Below are 17,436 nucleotides of genomic sequence, written 5' to 3' on the forward strand. Positions count from 1 at the left end.
AGGCCACTAGCAACCCCACAGAGGGGAGAAGAGGGCGGGAGGTTTTCGTTTTCCACATTCTTGAACGGTACCTGCAGTCTGCAGGGCAATAAAGCTTATGTGGTCTTGACCCTTCACCGGCATGGGTGGACTGAGCGGTCAAACCGGGTCCTAAACCAGGTTGTTTTAGCTCCTGGAGGACCCCATCACTGACTCAGTAGGAGTTTGTATCTCTCTGACCTCCTCTTCATTCTTTTTTTCAGCAGATGCCGGTCTGCAGGAGGTCCTAGATGAACATAAGATCAGTCTGAGGAGCAGATGTGAACATGTGACTGAAGGAATTGATGAAACAGGAAGTAGAACCCCCCTCAACAGGATCTTCACTGAGCTCTTCATCACAGAGGGACTGAGTGAAGAGGTTGATACCCAACATGAGGTGAGGCAGCTGGAGACAGCGCCCCGGATGAAGAGCCTCCATGACGCTCCAATCAGATGCCAAGACATCTTTAAAGCCTTACCTGACCAACGTGGAGCCATCAGAGTGGTTCTGACGAATGGCGTTGCTGGTGTTGGGAAAACCTTCTCGGTTCAGAAGTTCTCTCTGGACTGGGCCGAGGGCTCCGAGAACCAAGATGTCACCGTGGTGATTCTGCTCTCGTTCAGGGAGCTGAACCTGATCAGAGATGAGCAGTTCAGTCTTCTCAGGCTGATCCAGGTTTTCCATCCATCGTTACAGAAGCTCACAGCAGAGCAGCTGGCTGCTTGGAAACCGTTGTTCATCTTTGACGGCCTGGATGAAAGCAGACGTTCACTGGACTTCAACAATGGTCCGGTCGTGTCTGACGTCACACAGAGCTCATCGGTCAACGTGCTGCTGACTAACCTCATCCAGGGGAACCTGCTTCCCTCAGCTCTCATCTGGATAACTTCCAGACCTGCAGCAGCCTATCAGATCCCTCAGAAATACGTTGACAGGGTTACAGAAGTACGAGGCTTCACCGACGGCCAGAAGGAGGAATACTTCAGGAGGAGGTTCAGGGATGAAGAGCGGTCCAGCAGCATCGTCTCCCACATGAAAACATCCAGAACCCTCCACATCATGTGTAAACTCCCGGTCTTCTGCTGGATCACTGCTACAGTTCTGGACCACATGTTGACCACAGAGCAGAGAGGAGAGCTGCCCAAGACCCTGACTGACATGTTCTTACACTTCCTGCTGGTCCAGACGAAGAGGAAGAAGAACAAGTACCAGGAGGGACATGAGACGAATCCACAGGAGCTGACGGAGGCTGACAGGGACGTTCTCCTGAAGCTGGGGAGGCTGGCGTTTGAACATCTGGAGAAAGGAAACATCATGTTCTACCAAGAAGACCTGGAGCAGTGTGGTCTTGATGTCACAGAGGCCTCGGTGTTCTCAGGAGTTTGTACCCAGATCTTCAGGAGAGAGTGTGAGATCTTCCAGAAACCTGTCTACTGCTTTGTTCATCTGAGCATCCAGGAGTTCCTGGCTGCAGTTTACATGCTCCACTGTTACTCCACCAGAAACACAGATGTGCTGAAGAACTTCCTGGGAAGAAACTACAGATGCTCAACTCTGGATGACTTCCTGAAGAGAGTCATGCGTAAATCCCTGGAGAGTAAAAATGGCCACCTGGACCTGTTTGTTCGCTTCCTTCATGGTCTTTCTGTGGAGTCCAACCAGAGACTGTTAGGAGGTCTGCTGAACCAGACGGAGAACCGTACAGAAACCATCCAGAGAGTCATCAAGATCCTGAAGGAGATGATCACTAACAGCATCTCTCCTGACAGAAGCATCAACATCTTCCAGTGTCTGATGGAGATGAATGACCACTCAGTTTATCAGCAGATCCAAGAGTTCCTGAAGTCAGAGAACAGATCAAAGAAGAAACTCTCTAAGATCCAGTGTTCAGCTCTGGCCTACATGCTGCAGATGTCGGAGGAGGTTCTGGATGAGTTGGACCTGAAGAAGTACAACACAACAACACGGGGGGGTCGACAGAGACTGATTCCAGCTGTGAGGAACTGCAGAAAGGCTCGGTGAGTCCAGATGTGATCAATAACACCATCAGTTAGTGTAAATTAGAAGTTTAGTTCTTTAAATCTGGTTTTGATCTTCAAATGAAAACTTTTGAAATCTGATGATTTTCTTTTTTTCTGGGTCACCTCAAGTCATCTCAACCAGAGGTTCATGTTTCAAACACTTGATCTAGTTGATGTTTTTGCTGCTCAGAGATGAATCTATGTAACGGAGAAAGATGAAACATCAGAACCACTGGGGGGTTTTGTGGACACAAGTGTCCTTGGTCAGAGACCTTAATTCTAGTAACTCTGGTTCTGTGATCTCCTGCACCGTCCTGTAACTCCTGTAGGGGTGGGGGTTACTTTCCACAGACTTTAAGAGGAAAGCAGTTGGACTTGTTTTTGGTTCCTGAAGACTTTTCACCTCTCATCCAAGAGGCCTCGACACAGATATGAAGGCTTGAAATCCCATGATCCTCCATAAACTGCTGGTCATACCAGACCGCGACTCTAGATGGAAAATCTCTGAGTGCTGAATTTCACGAGTGCAGCTTCATTAATTATGAATGAAAGTTTGTCTGAGACAGAAGGTGACAGGTGTTTGTGTTGTTGCTGTAGAGGAGAGCAGCATGAAGATGTTTACAGCTTCATACGAGAACTTCTTAATCAATCTCTGATCAATGCTGAAGTCTCTGTGAGACCAAAGTCTTCTTTAAGAGACCTGAACACAAAATACAAGAAAAACTAGTCAGAAAAATACTAAATATAGCTTAAAAGCTTGAAGATCTTTTATCTGGATACTTGATAAAAGTTCAGCTCCACACTTCGTTCAAGATGTTCAGAGTGAAAAATGTCCAAGAATAAATGAGTTTATGTCCTAAATCAGATGTTTTCAGAGGACTCTGAAAGACGTTAACGAAGCCGGTTCCCTCCTTCATCTGCAGATCCAGACAAAGTCTGCAGAAGTTATCAGATGTGTTCAGTCTGGCTTTAACTCAGACTTTATTAGAACTGACATCATATTTTCTCTCATCACAGATTTGTTGATTGTGAACTCTCAGAGACTCACTGTGAAGTTGTTGCGTCCGCTCTGAAGTCCAACCCCTCCCATCTGACAGAACTGGACCTGAGTCAGAACCATCTGCAGGATTCAGGAGTGAAGCCTCTGTCTGGTGGACTGGAGAGTCCAAACTGTAGACTGGAGACTCTGAGGTCAGTCCACTGGAGATGTTTCCACATTTATCCAGTTATCATCCTCCAAAGATGTGACAAAACAACTTTAATTCAAAACATATTCATGAAGTATTTAATATCTGATATGAAAAAATGTTTATTTGTTTTAGAAAGGTTCTGTGTCTATAAAAGTCTGAAGATTGTTATGTAATAATATTTTTAGATGTAAAGAGAGAAACCAGTTTAGTATAAAAGAAAGAATAACCTTAAAAAGTTTATTACACATTAGCCGAGCACATCAGGCCAAAGTACAAAGTACTTTATACTTTCTTGTGTTTGTAATCTGCCGTTTCCTGAGTCTGAACTTGTTTTAAAACAGCTGCAGGTTTTGTCATGAGTTGATATTACAGAAGCCAAATGCAGGAAACCCAAAGTTGACAGATTGCAGGAAAGTCCTTTATTTTAACAAAACATCAAAACCCAGAAAAGAAAAAACTAACAGAAAACAGAGAATCCTGAAGATGACCGGAAGGCGTGCAGACTGACAACCAGCCGGGACTGAAAGAGAGCAGGGGCCTCATGTACAAAGAGTGTGTGGATTTCAACATGAATCCATGCGTGGAATTCTTGCGTATGCTAAAAAAAATTCAGATTCTCAAAACTGTGTACGCCCAAATCCACGCACGTTTCTTTGAACATCACAATCAACGTGGATTTAAGCATATATGCCGGATCACAACACTCTGCCCTGTCTCCTCCCTCAAGTAGATATATTTGAATATGATAATGAAGATAATTCTCCATTAAAAAGCGCTCATCTTAACAAGAAACTTGCAAAAACAAGTAAAACAAATTTAAAAACAAATCTGCTGTGAGCTGGAGATAGTCCTGTCAAAAGTTGAGGCCTGGAAAAAATAATTTATTTGTGGGCATTTCTTCCGATTTAAACTGCATAGCATTATGGGGATTGCTGTTCTTTGCTTTGTGTTGCGTTCCGTTAAGAGTTGTGATTTTATTATGATTGTTAGGGTTTGTGAATGTTTATGTGCAGCGTTAGTGCATCATTACACTAATAATAATACATTTTATTTTTAAAGGCACGTTTCTTGGCACTCAAAGTCGCCGTACACAACACGTTAAAAAATAAAACCAGCAGAACACATTAAAAAAAAAAAAAACATTTAAAAACAGCAGAGGTAAGAAATAAAGAAGACATGAACATTAAATGAGGTAGGCAGTCTTGAACAGTTGAGTTTTGAGTTGTGATTTGAAAAGAGGGAATGAATCAATGTTTCTGAGTTGGGAGGGTAATGAGTTCCAGAGACGAGGAGCAGAGCGGCTGAATGCTCTGCTCCCCATGGTGGTGAGGCGGGCGGGGGGGACAGATAGTTGTGTGGAGGAGGAGGATCTTAGGGCTCGGGAGGCAGTGTGGACATGGAGGAGATCAGACAGATATGTGGGGGGCGAGGTTGTGGATGGCCTTGAATGTAAACAGGCTGACCTTGAATTGGATGCAGAACTGAACCAGGAGCCAGTGGAGCTGTTGGAGAACAGGAGTGATGTGATGGATAGAGCGGGTCCGAGTTATGATGCGGGCAGCTGAATTCTGGACCAGTTGAGTTTATGGAGGGATCGGTGGGGGTGTCCGAAGAGGAGAGAGTTGCAATAGTCCAAGCGGGAAGTGACAAGGCTGTGAACAAGGATGGCGGCAGTGTGGGGGGTAAGGGAAGGGCGGAGGCGATTGATGTTACGTAGATGGAAGTAAGCAGACCGGGTAATGTTATTGATGTGGGATTGGAAAGATAGTGTGCTGTCCAGGATGACACCCAGGCTCTTAGCTTGGGGGGAGGGTGAAACAGTGGAGTTGTCGATGGGGAGAGAAAAGCTGTTGGTTTTGGACAAAGTAGATTTGGTGTCAATGAGGAGAACCTCAGTTTTATTATGGTTTAATTTAAGGAAGTTTTGGGTGAACCAGGTTGTTATTTCAGAAATGCAGTCAGTAAGGGAGGTGGGCGACGGTTTGGTGGTGAGGTAGAGCTGGGTGTCATCAGCATAACAATGGAAAATGATCTTGTATTTACTTAAAATATTACCGAGGGGAAGGAGGTAGATGATGAAGAGTGGGGGCCCCAGGACAGAGCCCTGGGGCACACCAGAAGTAACGGAGGAGGGGATGGATTTCAGGGACTTGAGTTGAATGAACAGAGTGTGGCCAGAGAGGTATGATGTAAACCAGTCCAATGGAGTGTGGGTGATGCCGATGGAAGATAACCTGTTGAGGAGGGTGGTGTGACAGATGATATCGAAGGCACTCAGGTCAAGGAGGATGAAGATGGTGAGAAGTCCAGAATCAGCTGCCATGAAAAGGTTGTTGCTGATTTTGATAAGTGCTGTTTCGGTGCTATGAAGTGGGCGGAAACCGGACTGGAACTGTTCATACAGGTTGTCATTGGATAAGTGAGAATGGAATTGGGAAACAACTGTTTTTTTTTTCAAGAATGAAAATGAAGGGTAGATTGGATATTGGACGGAAGTTTTTGAAGTTGGAGGGGTCAGCACCGGGTTTTTTCAATATTGGAGTAATGGCAGCAGTTTTGAAAGATGCAGGGACAGTTCCTGTGGTGAGAGAGGAGTGGATGATGGAAGAAATGTATGGAGCTAGAACAGTCTCATAATTCACAAATGCACAGGACAAGTTTTACAAATGCACGGACCGATTTGCAAATACACACACCGTTTCACACGTGCACAGGACAAGTTTTACAAATGCACAGACCGATTTGCAAATACACACACAGTTTCACACGTGCACAGAACAATTCACACGTGCGTAGGACAAGATACACAAATGTATTTTTGATGCACACACAAATATAACCTGATTCACACATGTTTTTTTGTCTGTGAGCTGCGCTGGATTTGTGTGTGAGTTTTGAGACTCCCCTGACGTGACTAGATCCACAAATAGGTTTTTTTTAACACGCAACCAATCAGATGTCTTCATTTGTTCCAGCCAATCATAAGAGCGCACCCACGTGGGGGACGATTTACTCATAAACCAATCAGATTAAAGGGGCGGATACACCTGCTGTTTCAACTGCGTTAGCGCTGTTCACATAGAAAAGTGATTAATATTTCGAGTTGGTGTAGTAAAGATGAATAAACATCAACAGGAGATAAAAGATAAATAAACAGGATGGAGAGGAGATAACTGTTCTGATTTTCTTGTGATGTCGGTAAAGAAAACAGCGCGATCAGAGATGGTTTGTCGGGCCGTTCAACCAGAGCCGTCAGGAGACTGCACTCCAAGTCCTGCAGATGCAGCAGCTGATGAGAAACAGCGGAGGTATATATATATTTGAACTACAGGTGTCTTTCAGGAGAACAAGCCTGTTGACGGGGGTGAATATTGCTGCAGTCTCGTTCTGGCTCTGGCCGTGGGTGGCGCTGGTCCCGGTCAGACCAGCTGACCAGGGACCAGACACGGAGGTCAGAAACAAGCAGCTGTTATCCTCACATTTATGATGTGACATCGCCACCACACAGAGACAAAAGTGTGTCAAAACAGCGGTGGCAGATCAACACATTCCCGGTGCAGATAGAGTCATGCATGGGAAGATGCAGCCGTGATGATGCTGGTCGGGGTTTAGTCCACCGATCATCAAACATCTGAGCTGATACAGAGGTTCTTCGGTTATCAGTCGACTGATACCGACGTTACTCCAGATATTTGGGTAAATTAATCTCCTGACATGCGCTGCTGCTCCACCTGGCCGCTGCTCGTCCCCGCCAGGCAGCGCAGCAGCTCTCTGCTGTCTGTCTGGTTCTGAGCTCAATCAGCGGGACAGTAATACTTCGTGAAACCAAACGGAGCAAATATATAAAAATCTCCGCTGTTTTTCATCATCAGTTGCTGCATCGGCAGGACTTGGAGTGCAGTCTCCTGACGGCTCTGGTTGATCATCCCGACAAACCAGCGCTAACGCAGCTCAAACAGCAGGTGTATCCGCCCCTTTAATCTGATTGGTTGCAGATCCTTCCGTGTTAAAAAAAACCTACGTGTGGATCTTGTCACGTCAGGAGAGTCTCAAAACTCACACACAAATCCAGCGCAGCTCACAGACAAAAAAACATGTGTAAATCAGGTTATATTTGTGTGTGCATCAAAAATACATTTGTGTATCTTGTCCTACGCACGTGTGAATTGTTCTGTGCACGTGTGAAACTGTGTGTGTATTTGCAAATCGGTCTGTGCATTTGTAAAACTTGTCCTGTGCACGTGTGAAACGGTGTGTGTATTTGCAAATCGGTCCGTGCATTTGTAAAACTTGTCCTGTGCATTTGTGAATTATGAGACTGTTCTAGCTCCATAGAAATGAGGGGGACCAGGGAGGGGGAGCAGACTTTAACAAGTTGTGTGGGGAGGGGGTCCAGTTAGCAAGTGGATGGCTTGGCTTTCTGGATGAGTTCTGTGATTTCAGAGAGAGTGGGGAGATGGAAGATTCAAGATTCAATCTTTATAGTCACATCATGTTACTAAGTAACATGGGTAAAAATCTTGGTTGTGCGGGCTCATCATTGCAGTTAAAAAAGATAGAGAGACAGAAGACAAAGTGCATAGTGCATGAATAATCTACATGATATGGAATAAAAGGTGGAATAAAAATAATAAATAGTCTTGGGCCTATGTGTATCAGTGTTTCCCCTACCATTGTATAGGCCTGGCGGGGCCGCCAGGCCAACGAGACCCCCCGCCAGGCCTAAAAACAATAAATCAATGATCATTTACGTTTAGGAGGCTCTGTGCAGCGCTGTTCTGCAACGGGAGTCAACCTGCTTTGTTGAATAGTAAAGCCTGAATTATGGTTAGGCGTTAAATCGACGTAGAGCCTACGGCGTAGGGTACGCGGCGACGTGCAGCGTACGGCCGTTCGCCGCGTACCCTACGCCGTAGGCTCTGCGTTGGTGTAACGAGGAACCATGAATCAGCCTTAACAATGCGAGTACCGCTACTGAGAGCGCGGGCATATTATTATACATTATGGGATGTATAGAGTTTGTAGCTAGCCAACTATGGCGGCGTCAAAAAAAAGAAAAAATATCGTGGGCGACAGACAACATGACAAAAAGAAATGTTTCTGCAGGTCCGTGTGTTTGTGTTTGCATGAGGCTGCAGGGAAGCATGAAGGAAAAAACAGCCCGACGACACACCAGGTGTCCGCAGGGTCCTAGTGCCAGCCATGTATGAGCGCGAAAGCTGATTTATGGTTCCGCGTTACACCAACGGAGAACCTACGCCGTAGGGTACGTGGCGCACGCACCGTACGTTGCGCGTCGCCGCGTACCCTACGCCATATGTTCTGCTTGTTGTTTAGCTTACATTTTTGTTCTGATTGAGCAACACAGTCTCACTCCCAGCGCGTCAAAAACCGACGCTTGGTCAGGGCCCTTAGGCGTCAGTTTCTGACGCACAAGGTCGCCCTCAGCGTCATGCACCGACGCAGCGGGCTCTCAACAGATTCTAATGTAACCCGGCGGCGTCGCTTCAAGCCGCTCACAGCATCAACCCCATTGGATAAGTGAGGACCGGCCGCGTCGCTTCCAGCAGCTGGGCGCATCAGTCCCCCATTGGATAACGGAGGATCGGAGACACGGAAGTATTCTAATTACTGTCCGTTTTGACGTTAACGGAAACACAACATTAGTGGGTTAATTTCCTGCACATCAATGTTCATGTTTTTCCCTTCATTCTGAGAAATAAAGAGTTATTTTATGCTGAGAGCATCATGACAGCCAATCAGAATCCTGGAAAAAACATCAACAAATGACATGTGTAACTTCCAGGCTGATTTATGGTTCCGCGTTACACCAACGCAGAGCCTACGGCGTAGGGTACGCTCTGCGTCGATTTAACGCGGACCATAATTCAGGCTTTATTCTAAAGGATGCAGCGGCAAAATGTTGCAAGGATGTCTTTGTGGTTTCCATTCGGAGCTATAAATCTGTTTTTTCCTAATCTGCAGGTCAACATATGAGACGTAAAATGGTTTTACTGACACCGGTACTGTCGCTGCTGCTCTCCTGGGCTGCGGCGGAGACGTGCCGGGGGACGCGCTGCTTCGGCGGGGGCTCCGGAGACCCGAGCCCGGGCAGCAGAGCCTCCAGACCCCGGGCACCATGGGCAGCACCCAAGGACGGATTATCATGACCACGGGCCCTGGACACAAACTCGCTATGGGCCCCTATCTACAATAATATCCTACGTGCACGGTGCATGCCCTCCCCAATCACTCAGTTTGGTCACACAATGGCGCAGAGAATCCACAATCACACCGTGTGATTGTGGATGGCGGAGTGGCGGAGCGTGGGTCTCAGTACCAAGGGGGCGGAGCATTCTCCATGGGCCCTTATGATAGTCATTTTAACGTTCAACAACACCTCATCCTACCCATCAAACTACATTTATTCTCACTTTTATTGAGCTAAGCCTATAGGACTATGCTGCAGAAAGCAGAGTAAAGTCACAAACTTGTTCAGAAGAACACACACACACACACACACACACACACACACACACACACCGGCCTGACAGCTGTCAATCACACGGCGCTGAAAACTCAGTCACGGACTGACTCAGTTCCATCTTTGATACAGCTTAAATACAAAAAAAAAACATTACACAATCTATTTAGATAGATAGACACAGCGGTCTATAACATCATTTCTTTTTTTTGTGATCAAAATTTTTCTTTATTTATCTCGTACTCACAGTACAACAAATCACAACCACAGTATGCAACAACAGTACCAGTAAATAAACACAACTAAATTACGTAAGAAAATAAAAAATAAAGAAAAAAAAAGGGGGGGGGGGGGGGTCCACGGACAACGATATGGAGTGCATGCCAAGAATCCAGGCTGGCAGCCTGCCACTCCCTATTACTATAGCGGCAACAGTCCCATAGCCATTGTTCTCCATGCCTGAACCGTTTTGGGCTGAGCCCGGTTCAAACGTGCTGTTGTGAGCTCCAAGTTTACAATGTTCCGTAGCGCTCCCAGCCAGAAAGCGGCTAAATGCAGATCATGTTCAAACCAGTGTTTCACTATAGCTTTCTTAGCCGCTGTGAAGCCTGCAAAGAGCATCCTTTTCTGTACCCGGCTGAGAGGGCAGGCCGAGTCGTCATTAAGAAGGCACAGACATGGGTCAGGAACATATTGAATATCCAGCAAGTTAGACAAAGTGGTATTAGCATGGGACCAGAGGTTAGCTACTACCGGACATTCCCAAAACATATGGAGAAATGACCCCGGGGTGGGAGTGGCACAGAATTGGCAGTGGTAATGTGGTTGCAATTTCATTTGGTATCTCCTATAGGGTGTGGCATAGGCCCTATGAATAACTTTGAACTGAATGAGCTGATGAGCCACATTTTGCGAGGTCATATCCCGATTAGACCAAATCACATCCCAGTTCGGTTGATAACCTAGTTGTTTGAGCTCCCGGCTCCACAGAGACTCCACAGGAAGTGTTTTTTTAACCGCATTTAGTAGATGTTGATATATTCTAGAAACACATCCACGTGAATTTTGAGTGGGTTCAATCCAGCGCAACATGGGATGGGATTGGGGGGGGGATCGCCAGGGTACTCCATATGCTTTTAGGGCAGACCGCAGCTGCAGGTAAATAAAAAAGGATGATGCTGGTAATACAAATTTACCTTTCAGCTGCTGGAATGTGAACAGGCCATTACAGTCATACAGGTCACCTATAACATGTATGCCCCGTGAGCTCCATGAGCTGTTAGAAAATGGCTTGTTGCCAGACATTAAGTTAACATTGTTCCACAAGGGGGTGAAGGAGCAGAATCGGATAGGATCCCCCAGGAGCTTCTCCGCAGTTTTCCACACCTTTAAGGCATTATTGATAATACAACCAAATCTATAGACAGAGTTTCTACGTCCTACACCAGAGAAAGGTAAGTCTTGCAATCTGATAGGGCTGACCAGCCCTGCCTCAATCAACCTCCAAGGCACCTTAGAGTCAGTGTCGATCCAGTTGCGTAGGGCTTGTAACTGAAAGGCTAGGTAATACATCCTAAAGTCCGGAACCGCCAACCCTCCCGACTTCTTGGGCTGTTGCAGAGTAGTTAGCCGAATTCTAGAGCGTTTACCTGCCCATAAAAATTTAGTGACCATCGAGTGGATGTTATTAAAATACTTGGGGGGTGGGGACAGTGGGAGCATCGAGAAAAGAAAATTGATCCTTGGGAGTACATTCATTTTAATTATATTGGTTCTACCTTGCAGTGACATTTTAAGGTCACCCCATCTCTGGATGTCTGCCTTAATCTTACAGAGGGTGGGCTCAAAGTTATTCTTAATAATTAAAGGCAGGGTGGGCCAGATATTGATACCAAGGTATACAAAATTATCGCTACTTGAAATGTGTGCTGGCAATTGGATAGACCTGGCAGCGGAGTTAAGGGGCATTAGAGCCGACTTGCCCCAATTGATCCTATACCCTGACATGCTGCCGAAATCACTAAACAGGTCCAATACTTGAGGAATAGAGACATTCAGATTTTCTAAATAGAGAAGAATGTCGTCGGCATATAACGAAATGTGGTGGGGTTGATCCTGTAATATTATAGGGGAAATGGAAGTACTCTGTCTGACAGCCTGAGCTAACGGCTCAAGAGCGAGACAGAATAAGATGGGTGAGAGAGGACAACCCTGTCTGGTCGAGCGCTCTAATTGGAATGTGGGAGAGATGGTTTTCCCTGTAAGGACCGCTGCCGTCGGTGCACCATATAAAGTCTTCACCATATTTATGAAATTGGTCCCAAAACCCAGGCGCTCTAGCACTGTCCACATATACCCCCATTCGAGACGGTCAAAAGCTTTCTCCGCGTCGAGCGAGAAAATGGCGCGGGAATCATGAGAGTCATTAGTTGAGTCTAAAATGTGGAGCAGTCTGCGCACGTTGTCAGCTGCGAGGCGTCCCCTCATAAAACCAGTCTGGTCTGGAGCAATGAGAGCATCTGTGACTGCCTCCAATCGTACGGCAAGAGCTTTCGCAAAGAGCTTCTGGTCGCAGGTGATCAGAGAGATTGGTCTGTAGCTCGCACATTCCAGGGGATCCTTGCCTTTTTTTAACAGAAGCGAGATGAGAGCAGCCTTCTGGTCCCTATGGAACTCCCCCCTGGAGATAGCGGCGTTAAACGAGTCTAGGATCAGGGGGCCTATCACCTCCCACAGCTCTAGGTATAACTCTGGTGGGAGGCCGTCGAGACCCGGTGACTTCCCTCGCTGCAGAGACTTGAGGGCCCCATGAAGCTCTTCGAGGTCTAGGGGCAAATCTAAGAGCCCTCTGTCGGCCTGCGAGATCTTGGGCAAGTGTAAGACACTAAGGAACGCCTCACAGCGCGATGCATCATGCTTCACTTCTGATTTGTACAAGTCAGCATAAAATGACCTAAATGTGTTGTTCACTGACTGGGGTGAAGTGAGAATAGTGCCAGCGGGATCCCTAACGGCGGGGATGGAGGCCTTGCCCTCGCTCTCCCTTAGCCTAAGTGCCAGCAACCTACTAGGCCTCTCAGCGTCAAAATAGTATTTTTGTCTGGTCCTGTGAAATATAAATTCAGCCCTCGAGAGAGACAGAGCGTGGAATTCACCCCTGAGGGAGGCGAGTTGGGCAGACCGGCTATCTGTGATCTGCTGCTTCTGTGCATGTTCCAATAAAGTTATCTCCCTCTCCAGGTACTCAAAACGCCTAGACCGCTCTTTTGCCAGATGAGAGGAGAATGATATGCAAGAGCCCCTGAGAGAGCACTTAGTCGCCTCCCAAAGGATCTGCGGGTCATCACACCCATCCTTATTAGTCTCAAGAAATGCGCCAAGCTCAGCCTTGATATACGTTAGAAACGCAGGGTTGGTCAGCAATGTGGTATTAAGTCGCCATCTAGTGGCCTTCTCTGGAAGAGAAGTAGGATTAATCCCCACCAACACTGGGGCATGATCAGACAAAAGAATAGGTAGAAAGTCAATAGAGGACGCAGATGGAACTAATGAGGGGCTCATAAATATAAAATCTATCCTGGAGTAAGATTTGTGCCTATTTGAGTAAAAGGTGTAATCTCGTGCGTTGGGATTCTGGATTCGCCACAGATCAACAACATTCAGATCCTTCATAAAAGTGTTCAAAAGTGAGGTGGACTGGGAGCCATCCCTGACAACCGAGGATCTGTCTAGAGCGGGGTCCAGGACAGCGTTGTAGTCACCACCCACCACCAGGTGGTAACCTTCACACAATTCCAACAGAGTACTACTCACGCCCTGTAAGAAAGCTGCATCATCTGTGTTAGGAGCATAAATAGAAGCTAGAGCCACCTTAGCGTGATTTATTCTTACTTTACAATAAACAAAGCGGCCGAGGCCATCATCTCCTACCTGATCTATTGTCAGAGATAGTCTCCTGTCCACTAAAATAAGTACCCCCTTTGTCTTGGTCTGAGCACAGGAGTGTGCTATAAGTTTAAAGCGCCCATTCTGAAAACGCTGCACGTCACCGATCTTAAGATGAGATTCTTGAATAAGCGCAATAGATACTCTTTTACGGCGGAGGAAGTCTAATATACGTGTTCTCTTAAGAGGGGCATTCAGGCCGTTCACATTCCAGCATATTATACCAACAGCATCACCAGCCATCACACATGCCAGAGAGAGATGTGAGCAGTAAGCAACCCAGGGACGTCAAGACATACGTACAGCATGCAGAGCAAAAAGTACCAGACGTGTAAACCAGATACAAGCCATTCTACATAACAAGCAGAACCAAATATCAGAGAGGGGCAGAGACGCCAGTCCTGGAGATGTGCAGTCCGTGAGGGGAAGGGGAGGGAAGTATAAACAACAAAAAAAACATAGAAAAAACTCTGAAACCTTAATCTAAAAGTACAAACACGCGCAGGCCGCGCGAGCATCCCGCAGGCCTGCAAGAACATAAAAGTCGCCAAGTACGTGACTCTATGAACGCAACGAAAGCTATCAGCTCCCGGGCCGGCGCAAGCGCCCGTCAGTAGTGAGAAAAAAATATGTTTTCCGTCTAATACCATAGAAATAAGAACAAAAAATGGCTATAACGGCTGTAAAATGACAAGTGGTCTGAACCAATAATAGAATGTTGTCCACTGTGTGTTTACATATACACCTAAACACCGCACATACACCTACACAGTAGTGCAAGTGCAGAGCAAGAATTACTAACCACATAGAGCATATATATACATGTGTACACATACATATACACATATACACACATACACACACATAGATACAAACATACCTCCACACATATCCACATGCACACACAAACACACAGTGATATATAAGCCTAAGTCACCCCAGCATCACCACAGCTCAACATTACAAGAAATAAAAAATCCACACCAAGAGAGCCAAAACTTAGGCTAAGTGAGTCATTAAACAAGTCATTAAATGGGGTACCTCAGGACGTTTCCAGACCAACCTGACATCCAGGAAAAAATATAGGGGTGGGAGTGATGAAGGAGCAGGATCATTAATCCACGGTGATGTCCTCCACCTGAACGTCTGCCTCCTGGATCTGCCCGCGCTCGGAAGCTGCGCATCCTGACCCAGTAGTGAACAGGTTCCGACGGGCTCTCTCCCTCCGCTCCGTGTCGGTGCCGCTACCCGCCGAGGGCTGTCGCTGAATGAAATCCATAGCTGAAGCCGCATCATCAAAAAGCTTCGGTCCCGTCCCGAGTCTCAGCTTCAGGGTTGCCGGGTAAATGAGGAAGGGGCGAAGATCCTTGTCGTGTGCTATCTTCATCACCGAGCTGAAAGTCTTCCTCCTCGCCGTGGTCGCCGCGCTGTAGTCCGCAAAAAACAGAAGATTGGAGTTGTCTTGTCTGATGGGGGGGTCCCTCTTCTTAGCCGCTGTCAAAATAGCATCTCTGTCCTGCCACCTGAGCAGTCTGAAAATAAGAGTACGGGAGCGTCCAGAGCTTTGGCTCCCAGCACCATAAACACGGTGGGCTCGGTCCACTTCGATCAGCCTGTCCTTCAATGATGGGAACCACACCGGCAGGTTGGTTCTGAGGAACCCGACAGCATCCGAGCCCTCTGCGCCCTCAGCAAGACCAACTAGTCTCACATTATTGCGTCGGGATCTATCTTCCATATCGACAGCTTTACGAGCGAGCGTTTCAACTTTTATCTCCAGAGCGGAGATCCTCCCGTGGTCATCACTCGCAGCCTTCTGAAGCAGCCCGACCTGAGTCTTAACCGATTTAATCTCTTTAGTTTGCAGATCTACTTGGGCATTTAGTTTACCGACAGACTCACTGAGCTGACCAATTTCCCCAGATATTTCGGTCTTGACCCGGCAGAGTGCATCTTCCAGCCGCTCGGTTTGCAGATCCATCTTATTGCTCATGCGTTGCAGCTCCGCTGTCAGCGCAGCCAGGTCCGCCATGTTAACGCCACCTGCGCCCACTCTCTGAACTTTTAAGTCTTTCTCCTCCTTCAGCGGCGAATCCGTGTGCAGCCGTTTGTTGCTCACCAAGGTGGAGGACTCACTCCCAGCCGACATTAACAGTAGTTTTTGACGGAAAAACTTAAGTTTGAAGAAAAAAGACGGCAACTTGCGCGGAGCCGGGTAACTACGCTTCCATCGCCACCAGGGGTCACGTGACTCCTTATATATAACATCATTTCTGAGCTCTAGAACAGAGAATAGACTCGGCGGTCTAGTTGACAACAACACAAAGCTCATTCAAATAGGCAGGTGGTCAAGAATACCACAACATTCTGATAAAGAAATTATTTATGAAGGTTACACTGACTCACCAATGGTAGTTGACTCTTCCATAAAACTTTGTACATGCTTAGTCCTCTTTTAAAGTTTAGCGCTCATCCTTCATGGCCGCAAATTTGCCGAGTCGGCAAATTGTCTCTAACTGTTAAGGCTGATTTATGGTTCCGCGTTACACCAACGCGGCGCCTACGGCGTAGGATACGCGGCGATGCGCGGAGGCTCTGCGTCGATTTAACGCGGAACCATAAATCAGGCTTTCCAGCCAATCAGCGTTGGCTCACGGCCCTGATGCGTTCAGGACAGTTGTAAAGTAAGAATTAGCCTACACTGACCGCACAATGCACATTTTATCGTAATTATAGCCTACAATTTACGATTATATATGAACATATCACACAAAACGGGGCCCTATCATTGGGCCCTATGAGCTTGTAAATTTATTTTAATTTACACATAAAAAAAAGACAAAATGTTTGAAAGCCGAGGGCCCCCATTGGCTCCAGGGCCCTGGGCACACGCCCACTTTGCCCATGCGGTAATCCGTCTATGGCAGCACCCCGGGGCAGCACCCAGGGGAGATGGGCGCACCCCGCCGGGGCGCAGCAGCAGGACGCGCAGCCGCGGATTGCGAGCGCCTCCAGCGCTGCCGGCGCTGGAGGATGCTCCGGCGCGCACTGCTCCGGCTCGGGGAGACGCATCCCCATGCCCATCCAGTCCGCAAACGACACCCGGGACTGCCGGGGGATAGAGTGCAGGCTGCCGCTGAGGATCGGAGCCAAGCCCCGGGGAAGGTCCTGCGTCGGGGACGGCTGTGCCCCGGAGGAGGAGAGCGCGCCCCCGGACCCGGTGCGCAGAGGCGATTCTAGGGTCTGTTGGGGCCCTAGGCAAAAATTTCTAGGGTTTGGTTTTTTTTTTGTTTTTTTTTTGGGGGGGGGCCTTATGGGCCCCCCAACAACTTGGGGCCCCAAGCAGTTGCCTGCCTTGCCTGTTCACAAGCTGCGCCCCTGCCGGTGCGTGTGTCCGACAGAGCCGCGCAGTTCCTGGCCGACTCATCATCATCATCATCATCATCATCATCATCTTCATCATCATCATGATCATCTTCATGATCATCTTCATCATCATCATGATCATCTTCATCTTCATCATCATCATGATCATCTTCATCATCATCATCATCATCTTCATCATCATCATGATCATCTTCATCTTCATCATCATCATCATGATCATCTTCATCATCATCATCATGATCATCTTCATCATCATCATCATCATCATCTTCATCATCATCATCTTCATCATCATCATGATCATCTTCATCATCATCATCATGATCATCTTCATCATCATCATCATGATCATCTTCATCATGATCATCTTCATCTTCATCATCATGATCA

The 17,436-nt window shown here is 47.1% G+C and overlaps 1 protein-coding gene across 1 annotated transcript in view; it reads left to right on the forward strand.

The window, feature by feature from the left end:
• The window catches only part of LOC133457447 (NACHT, LRR and PYD domains-containing protein 14-like), a 74,155-nt gene that overhangs the window by 13,416 nt on the left and 43,303 nt on the right, over positions 1-17,436 (forward strand). The window contains exons 7-8 of the mRNA XM_061736742.1: positions 243-2,037; positions 3,058-3,231. Of these exons, the coding sequence (XP_061592726.1) occupies positions 243-2,037; positions 3,058-3,231 (1,969 nt within the window). The remainder of the gene's footprint in view (positions 1-242; positions 2,038-3,057; positions 3,232-17,436) is intronic.

This window comes from Cololabis saira, chromosome 12 (assembly GCF_033807715.1).
Source record: "Cololabis saira isolate AMF1-May2022 chromosome 12, fColSai1.1, whole genome shotgun sequence".
In the NCBI taxonomy this organism is placed as follows: Eukaryota; Metazoa; Chordata; class Actinopteri; order Beloniformes; family Belonidae; genus Cololabis; species Cololabis saira.